A 10,315-nucleotide genomic window follows, 5' to 3' on the forward strand; every position below is an offset into this window, starting at 1 on the left:
TAATTTCATCTAACAAAAAAAAGTAATTGCGCATGTAAGACATGTGAGAAAAGTATCGGATCAAAGACTACCTTACGGATTCTGGTACTGGTTAAGTTATTGATAGAGCAAATTTCGGTGAAGGCTATTCCTACGAAAGTGTTTCAAATTACAGAAGATCTTCGATTTTTTTGCAAAAATCGGCTCATAAAATGTGCCTTTTCCACTCAGATTCACATTTGTTTTTTTCTGTTGTTAACTTGATCTTTAATGACCACTTTGTTGATTTTGATTATCAAATTCTGATCGGTTATGATAAAATAATCACCAACTATTCCAACTCTTTTTTGCCAAAAAATCGAGCGACTACTGTAGTGCAATTTTGTCTAATTCGCAGATTTATATTAAAATTTGTTAGATTTAAGCCCAGAATTTATCTTTCGGTCTGTAATTATTTTCACATTTTCCAGATTTCATTTCTTTTGTATTTTCTAAATCATATTTTTTCCATTTTCTCCCTCACATCACAATTCATTAACCTGCTCAATTTATCGAGACGAAATGCTATTGAAGTAACTAGATTGAATAAAGGTTTGCTTTTCATTGATCACTCTGGGCTTAATGGTTTTCAATCATCCATAACCTTCAATCAACAATATCTATCTAGATTCCGAGATTTTTTTGGTTAATTAGTTAATTGGTCAACGATTAGTTACTTGATTCCACATCAATCAATCTTCAAGTCTTGAACTTCACATTATCAGGTTCTCATTGAATTTCATCTCATTATTACCAAGTGAATAGTCACTCAATCGTCTTCAATTCAATTACATCTCAAGACAAATCACAAAGGATACCATTTAACAGTTGGTCATCTAACAACCAGATGAGCGAACACTTTAAACGGAATGCCATTCTTTCGATTATAAGCCAATCTCAATCAATTAGGAATCAAAACGGCCCATTATCATGATACTTATTCATGGTATCCATGGTGATTAAGAGAGTTGAAAACAAGCAAAAAATAAAACAAGTCTCGACATGATAAACAAAATTTGCTTTGGAAACCTGAAATGTAAATGGTTTCACCATTGAAATGGATTTAATATGAGACCATTAAAGTGCTCATAACTGGTATATTAGATGATTGGTGAACAAAAAGTAGACGAAACTCAAAATCAAAATGTTATCAAATCAAGTGAAAGCAGTGCAAAATCAAGAAAATCTTCATCTACATCTTTACCATCAACAGCACCAACCTACTCAGGTACACCTACAACCTCTAAATCATCGTCTTCTACCTCATCAAGAGCAAAATCTGCATCTTCATCATCTTCCTCCTCTTCATCTGGATCTTACAAAATTCACAAGATTGAGGCTACAAAAGCAAGATCAAGAAACTTCATATTTGGAGCGATTGGACATGAAGTAAGTAAACCTTTCAATGTTGCCAGTTGAACATTGAAACAATTAAAGTCTAAATACTTCTTCATTTTTTCATTAAAAGTAATTGTTCAATACCAATAACAGGCAAGTCATGAGGATAACAACAGCAATGAAGCAAAAAAGCTTAGCTGGTCAAGATTAATGTATTTTTCAATGTTAGGCACTTTTTACAAAATAGATTAAGGCAATTGCGATTATAAAGTTGATCATTTTTTGCCTTTCATCTTCTCTTCATTAATCACAAGTGAATGAATTAAGAGGATTTCAGCTGACCAAGCGTTAAGCTAATTTGATAATCAATGTCCAAGCAATATTAATCAACATTGATTGATCACTCAACTAACAAAGATTCAATTTGAGCTCAATCCATACCGATTGATAACTTGAATTTCATTGTCAGTCTTTTAATCGTTTCAAATTCACGTGAATTCCTGAGAAAAGAATCAATTTCTTTCAGTCACAGAATTCAATGTTTCTGAGGAATCCAGGTTATATTAATCTGTCCATTAATTTTTTCCCAAATGTTTGTTTTCAACAAAACCAAGAATCACAGATTGAATATTGTTCATTGCAAAATTTAGATAATTTACATTGAAATGGCAATATTTGTTGAAGACAATTGTGTCATTCAAATTGTTTGAAGGAAACTAAACTTGAAACTTTCATCTTTATTACCAAATTAAGATTGAAAAGATTTTGTTAAAAGATTTTTAGATTATTAATGATTTTCAAATTGCATCCAAACTCTTATGAATCATTTTTTTGTTTCCCTCAACAATTTAACGATTGACTGACAAAAACCTAGTCTTAAAGACTAATTAATATTAATTTTTTTCTCATTTCCATTCACTATTCATTTATCATTGGATGCTTCATTGATTCATCATTTCTAATGTTTCCATCTAAATTTCAACTCATTGCATTGAAAATTTATTCTGATCAACAATACATTAACTTGATTTAAATGACTCAAATGTGCCAATCAAACTGAAAGATAATTGCATTATATAATGTTAAAATAAGTTATTTGCAAAATCTTAGCCTTTTTTGCTGTAAAACTGTCAAAGTATTGTATTTCATTGTAACAACATTGAAATTAATGAAATTATAATATAAATGAAATTTGCTTGTTTCAAGTTTCTCGCCTAAACTCGGCGTAAATTGTGATTAACTAAAGTTGATGAAAAGATGATTCTTTTAAAATTACATTTAATCTAATTTTAAACAACAAATGACTTTCACTTGGATTGACAAAACTGGTTCATCAAAGTCCCGCTTTCCTTCAGCAACCTCAATAGAGATTTGATCTTTCCAAGTTTAGGTCAAAATTGCCGCAAAAGTATAATAACTATTGTCGACCTCAAAGTTATTTGCTTTCAATGGTCTGGTGTTGATATTGAATCTGATTTGATTTGCTTTTTAATTTCTTTTCGTGTTTGTTTTTCGTTTTTTAGGGTTCACTTTTAGGAGAAGATGAATTGAAGAATGTTTTACCTCGAGGAATCGTTTCGGTACATTTGGTTACATGGAACATGGGAAATCGAAGTGGACCTGATAATTGGAATGAAATTCTATTGCCATCTGGGAATGACTATTTGGCTGAAATATACGCCATTGGAACACAGGAAACACCTTCTACTAGTTTTAGCTCCAATGGATCAAATGGAAATCGTGATTTAACTGTTAATTTACAGTCAACTCTGGGTCCATCTCATGTGCTGCTTCACTCTGTTTCTCTCGGTGTTTTGTCTCTCTTTATATTCATCCGGCGAGAACTCATTTGGTACGTTTCAATTCCTGAAGATTGTGTCTTCAACTCTCGACCCAAAGCAACCAACATGGTCAAGACTAAAGGTGCTCTGGCCATTAGTTTTACTCTTTTTGGAACCAGCATGTTGTTTCTCAACTGCCACTTGCCTGCTCACGCCAATCGCAATCAAGATCGTCTCGATGATTATGTTAAAATTTGTCGATCCATTGATCTACCTCGTAATCTTCGGCCTCTTAAGCCTTCCTATCAATCAACCGATGTTACCTCTCGCTTTGATGTCGTCTTTTGGTTTGGTGACCTCAACTTTCGCATCGAACAGAAATACACAGATGCATTGAGAATGCTGACCAAGTAAGACTTATTATTCTATTGAGTAAAAAATTGAAAGAACAGATGATATCTTACTCAGAATGAAGAAACAGAATTTATGTGATTCCGCCTTTTGTCCAAACATTAATCTCTCTTGTTGTCGATGGTTTTTTACAAAATCTTTCACGATCTCTAAAACGACAGAAAAAATTAGATCTAAAAGCAAATCCTAATCGATTCCTTTTCTATTCTGATTTTCACTGTTTCAAAGTAATCATGTAACTAACAAAGCACTTGAATGCTGTTTTTCCCTGAATCCAGTTTACTCATTCTTCTAAAATCGAAAGCAATGTAAAATTTAAATGAAACTTTCAGACTTTGATAACTTTTCGATTTGACCAATTCAATTGAATAACTGATGAAAAGAAACTTCAATTGGTGTACAACATGAAAGATGATGAAGTATCCCATGAAGTTGGTCAAGAAAATTTGCGATAAAAATTGCGAAACAAACTGAATCAAATTTGGAAATGAATGAAAAGAAAATCAAGAATCAATTTCAAACCAAGGTAAATGTTAGAGTTTTTTGATTGAACAAAAAAAGACATTTGCCAACTCGAGTTGACCTCAGCTTAAAAGTTAAATGTTTATTTTGCAATAAATTTTCATCAAAATGGTCAATCACAAAACTGTAACTGAGAATCAAAAGTTGACCAATTTATTGCAAAATAAACAAGACAATTTTTTCTCCTTTTTTGTCTAATCCATCGTTCATTATCAAATCAATACTGTGACCAAGTGAATGTTGATCAGTCAATGTAAAGCAAATATTGCTTCCTCTTCCTCATCTATTAATAATATTCATTTTCCGTTTGTTATTCAATTTTTTGGCCTCTTTTCCTTTCCATTCTCGTTGTTGCCTTATTATTAAATATTGCCATTTTTACAGTAAACTGATGGATTCCATTGTAAATCAATGATTTAATCGATGATCGACATTAATCTCATTTCAATTGATAAATAATTGTCATTGATGTTATTTAAACAGAAGATTTTTGGATGTTGTATTTTCAACAGAAGCAAACTCGCAATTCATGTTGACAATGTTTCACCATTTGTTGATTCATTAAACCTGAATCGACTCTTGACCTGGCAATCAAACAATAAATGAAACATTATTCAAGTTATTTCAATTTAACATTATTAACTCGAGACAAGTTTCTTTGTCATTTGTCCAATTGATGTCCACTGTTTCAGTGTTGCTCAAAGTAATATACCTTTTCCTTTCAAGATAAAAATTGATTTCACCTGACAATGGATATTTTGGCTCATCTTCATTGGATATTGTTGACATTAAAATGTTATTGATATGAAAGAAGAAGAAGAAGAAGAAGAAGGAAAAAAGGAGAAAAGAAATTTTCTTCGCCATTTACGCAAAGTTGAAAGTTCAAGTTGTGATTATTGCATCAAGTGTGCAGGATGAAGATTCAGTGAGAATGAGTTTGCAAGACAAGAGTAATGATTAAAAATGAAATGATATCAAATGTAAACATGATCTTTTCATCATTCAAAGTTTTCTTCTTTTGCTCTTCATTTCCTTCTTTTTCCTGTTATCGATTTTTGTTTCAACCTTTTTCTTTCCCTTCTCAGCCTTTTCCATCATGCATTATATTCTGTGGCAGTTGAAAACATTCAGCATTTATTACAGTTTTTTCTTCTTCTTCTTGTTGCAGGATAAAATGAAAAATCTGGTAAAAAAAAGATGAACAAGAAAGAGCAATAATGATGAATCTCATTTTTACTTTTCGCTTTCAAGACTTTCCATTCAAAATGAAACTTGAAACATTTATCTAGATATTGATTCTGTTGTTATTATTTCCTATTCAATATATAATTTTGTGCTTCAATCAACTTGTGATCAATGTCACAAAGATTGTTCACCTTTAATTGTTCACTTCTTTTCACCACTTAATCAGTTTGTTTCCTTTTTTTGCGATAATTTGCTAGAATCTAAATATCGAGAAATTTTTACCTCATCAATTACAATGGAAATTGAATTTGTGAAAATTGCAAAATTGACATTTAAATCTATTTCTTTTACCAATTCTTGCGATTCTTTCAATCAATATTTTGGGAAGAAAACAAATTTGTTATTCTTGCCTTTTCAGTTTCAGAACATTATTATACTAAAGTAGTAATTTTTTGCTTTCCAAATCATTTCAATTCTTTTCCATGAACACTCTATTCATCTTATTGATTTTTGAATTTCAATGTTATTTTCATCTTTCATTGTTGTCTTTCAACTCTAATCTGTTAAGTTAATAGTCACAATGTGTTATTTCAAATAAACATTTACAGGCTCAAATTACGTTTAATGCAATAATAGGCAAAGTAAAGTTTTCATATTAATGTTGGATTAGACTTGTGATTTGTAACATTTCGTTTCTTTTCAGTGGAAAAGTTTATTCACAGATTTTCATGACACGCTTTTCAGAGTTCGTCAATCAACACTGGAAGAATTTATTGTGAGTTCTATGATAACGCAATGATTTCATTTCACTGGAAAAAATGTGTTTGAATAATGTTCCACTTTCATTTCGATCTTGAACTGGCTTGATTCGTTAGATTTCAAAATAAAAGTATTGATGAGCAATAATATATGTAATGAAAGTTTATAAATGAAAATTAATCTGATTACAGATCAATTGTCAATGAGAAATCGTAAAATGGTGCGATAATCTTTTGTCAATGTTTTGTTACTGGATTCGCATTATGTTAATAATTATTTTTTCTAGGTTAAGATGCTGAATACTGAAAATACTGATACTGATGTGCCAGGTTATCTGTCAACATTGATTGATCGATGTTCAAGACCTCTGTAATGAAATTATAATCATTTGGAGATGTTAATTGAAAATTGCACCAAAATTTATTCCAAGCGTCTGTATCAGTTTCTACTTTCCTAATTATACCAAGATATTGATGCCAAATAGTGGTCATTAGTGGGAAATGTTTTCTCAGACCTTTCTCTTCAATCTAAACTTGATCTTTCTGATGAACTTCAGTACCTTTAATAATATCCATTCAAATCTTATTCCTTATGAATAAGATTTATTTTCCAATTCGATCAGTTGCTGGGAGTTTTTCAATGAAAAAATGTTTTATTTTCAGACTTTGAAGTGAACAAGTGTACAAACACCACATAATTGGAAATAAATCAGTGATAAAGTTATGATAAATTCCAAATGTTGAGTAAATAAACTCAAACACACCAAGGCTCATAAAATTGTAATACTATTATGAATACTGATTGTAAAAGCTCAAAGGTTACAAATAAAATCAATGCTATCAACTAAATGCCTTCTTCTATTAAGGCTCCTAAAATGCTGGAAATAAAAGCGAAATCTCTTAAAAATTGTGAATAAAGTTAATGTAAAAAAGATGAAACTTGAATGATTATCATGCGATTAAAGTATTGTTAGCATTGCGATTAAATGAAGTTGAAAATAGTCTAAAATTGAAAGTTAATCTTTTATTGTAAAATACTTGAAACCAGAAAAAACAATGATTGTTGTAAATGGTGTAAGGATAAGTATAAGGATTGCAAGTCAAGTCCCTTTTAGGTTAACTCAATGATTGCGAGTGAATGGTTTGAAGGTGAACTGAACAAGATTCAGTCAACTGCAAACTTGTCATTACAATAAATGGAAGGAAAAACAAATGAGAAAATCAACTGTCAAAAGAATCATCAAAGCTAATCATTGCAGTGAACAAAATTTCAGCTTCCAAATTGTTGACTAACTTTAAGGCGTAGAGCAATGAGCACACACACACATGTATCAGAAGTACCAATGATGAAAGTAGAAGAAGAAAAAAAAGTTCTGCCAAAAGTAAAAACAACAGTTGAAGGAGGCGAAATAATTTCATGTTAGATTTCATGTTGAACGATTCAGAGGCAATTCCATGTCATCTTTACCTTATTCCCTTCACTCTTTTTCATTCCCTTTTTTTTCTCTTCAAGATTATTCTTTTTTTTCAACTGAATTTCCTTCTTCACTCCCTGTTTCCCCTTTAATAAGTAATATTATTTTTTCTCTCATTTCTTTTGTTCATAACTTACCTTTTCTTTTTTCTCTTCAATTCTCTTGAAATTTTTTTTCCATGCTATTTATCTCATCCTTTTTCCTATTTATCTTTAATATAAATGTTATTTTATGTTCTGTTTCATACCTTTTCCCTTCATGATGTACTTACTTTTTTTTGTTCCTGTGTTGAACTTTTTATCCTTGAATCTGTTTTTCACTTTCATTTTGAAACACACAACCAAAAAGAGCAACGAAAAAGATCAAAAATGTAACAAAATAAAGATTAAGATTTTGATTTTACCAGTTTCCTTCCATAAAAGCAATTGACAATTAATTTACTTTGAATACTCAACTTTAACAACATTGAATTATTAAGTTTACAGTCAATAAAATGTTGCATTATTGGTTGTAAAGAAACGTTAATATTTATGTTCACCTGTTTTAATGTTATCATGATGAAACTTTACCATTATTCATTGGAGTTCATTTCAAGTTTATCGCTGAAAATTTAACGTTTGTTTGAAAGAAGAAGAAGAAGAAGGAAAAAGTAAATGAAAAAAGTTGATCGAACAAGTTTGAGGTCAACTTTTCTCTCGATTATTTAATCAGTTGAGAATGACATTAATATGAAAACGATAGTCGATAAAATCTGATGATCACATTTTACTTTCATTTCTTCAGTTAATTAGCTTAACTTTAATTATAAGCCAACGAAATGTTGTTGTTCATCCAAGTTAACAATATTATACTTTATACATCAGTATTGATTTTTTTTACTCTTCCAGTGATTTTGGATCAAAATCTTGATTCCTTTAACCATTTTCTTGTCTTTTCCTTATTATACTTCATCTTCATCATCTTCTTACTCTGAATCTTCTTCCCTTGCAAATCCATCAATAACAAGAACAAATTTCATCTCAACAAAATGTTTCTCTTCATTTTTCTTCTTTCTTTTTTTTCTCTTCGTTACTCAGAAAGATTTTGTTTTTTTCTTCTTCTTCTTCTTCTTCTTTAACATTCTTCTTTGCGTTACTTGCTTTTGAATCATTTCATCCAATTGATGAATGATTGGTAAGAATTGAATGCATTGTAATGGTACAAGAATCCATCTAATCGTGTAAAATTGGAATTGCAAAATATTCCAATTGTTGACAAGATTGTCTTTTTAGGTTATTTTCCTGGTGTTCAGGTTTTTATTATTATTTCATTTTCTTTCTGTTTATCATCTTATTTTTATTCCTCTGTTTTTATTCCTTTCTTACAAGTATTCATCTTTTATCCTCTCCTAGAGCCAGTTTAACATCATTTGAACTTCTTCTTAATGAGGATCAACTTCGAAAAGCACTGAACAAAGGTGACATTTTCCATGGATTTAATGAAGCTTCAACCATTGATTTTGCTCCAACCTACAAGTATCGGATTGGCTCGGATGGCTTTGATCTGCTCAGTGAGCGAGTTCCTTCCTACACTGACAGAATTTTGTATCGGTCGAAAAGAAAGGATCAAGTTGATTGTCTTACCTATGATTGTGTTACATCAATTAAAACATCAGATCACAGGCCTGTCTATGCATTAATGGAGATTAAGGTTAAACCAGGTCGAGATGATGCTCCATTGAATGCAGGTTTATTCAACAGAGAGATTTACTTGGAAGGATTAAAGAAGCGAGGTTCAGAGCATCCGATTGTTGAACACTATCGACAATCAGTTGATGAACCAGATGATAAACCTGTTGATGATGATTCCGATAAATATGATTCTCTAATTAAAGATATTCCAAGTGCAGTCTGTTTGCTAATGTAACCAACTTGCAACACTTTTAATCATTGAATGTACAACTTGCAGCCCTTTATTTACCAACATTTAAATGACTCCAACAATTGCAAGAAACTCATTCAAATTGGCATTATTTTCCATTCTGGTTTCCCTTTTTGTTCTCTCCTTGTTTTACCATGAACAAAAATTCATATAACATGTTTCTACTTCTTTTTTTAATTCAACTACCTCAAGGCGATGATAAGAAAAAAACCTCTTTTTTTGTATCAAATTTCATTTTATTTACTCACATATTCTGAATCTGTTTCCACATCTTTCACCATGTTAGATCTATAACTCAATTTACTTGATAATACATTATGATGAACCCAATAATAATCATAATAAAGTTGTCTTGTTGGTTTTACCGGTGAACAATAAAAATGTAAAAAAAAGAAGTTTATACAAAATCAATTTGATATTAATATTAATTTCATTTGGAAAAATGAAAAATTTTCTTCCCTTCGATCCAGAACTTTTTGGCTTTTTGTGTGGTAAATGATGATTATCACAGGGAGAAGAATGATAATGAGGAGAAAGAAGTGATTCAGCAAATGAATTAAACAAAAGGTAAAAAGAAATTATCCGATTTCATTTGATTATCAAAGCGGATGATAGTTAATTGAGTCAATTGTGAGCAGAGTTTATCAAATTGTGGTAATTCATCAATAATTTTGGAAAAGAGAAAAATCTTTTTTTTCTTTTTACCTTTTACCTGACGATATTTCGTCTCTAAAAGGCATCTTTAGTGTTGCTTTTTGCGTTTAATTGTTTGTAGACTGAAAAGATGAGGGAAAGATGAAGAGAAGGAAATGTTGATGGAAAAGGTAAAAAAGTGAATATTTGGATGCGGATGAAGACAGTTTAAAGGAATGGTTGAAAGCAAGAGCAAGTTTAGTTGAAGAGGATG

The 10,315-nt window shown here is 30.6% G+C and overlaps 1 protein-coding gene across 1 annotated transcript; it reads left to right on the plus strand.

Annotated features, from left to right (window-relative positions):
* Positions 1–24: 24 nt before the first annotated feature.
* INPP5E (Inositol-3-phosphate synthase) lies at positions 25–9,819 on the plus strand. The gene is made up of 3 exons (XM_015927698.3): positions 25–1,407; positions 2,880–3,547; positions 8,880–9,819. The coding sequence occupies exons 1-3, from the start codon at positions 1,123–1,125 to the stop codon at positions 9,391–9,393; spliced, it is 1,467 nt and encodes a 488-aa protein (XP_015783184.1). The 5' UTR covers positions 25–1,122; the 3' UTR covers positions 9,394–9,819.
* The last annotated feature ends 496 nt before the right edge of the window (positions 9,820–10,315 follow it).

The sequence above is a fragment of the Tetranychus urticae genome, chromosome 1 (assembly GCF_039701765.1).
Source record: "Tetranychus urticae isolate SD_2017Ah chromosome 1, NJAU_TeUrti_SD_1.0, whole genome shotgun sequence".
Taxonomy (NCBI): domain Eukaryota; kingdom Metazoa; phylum Arthropoda; class Arachnida; order Trombidiformes; family Tetranychidae; genus Tetranychus; species Tetranychus urticae.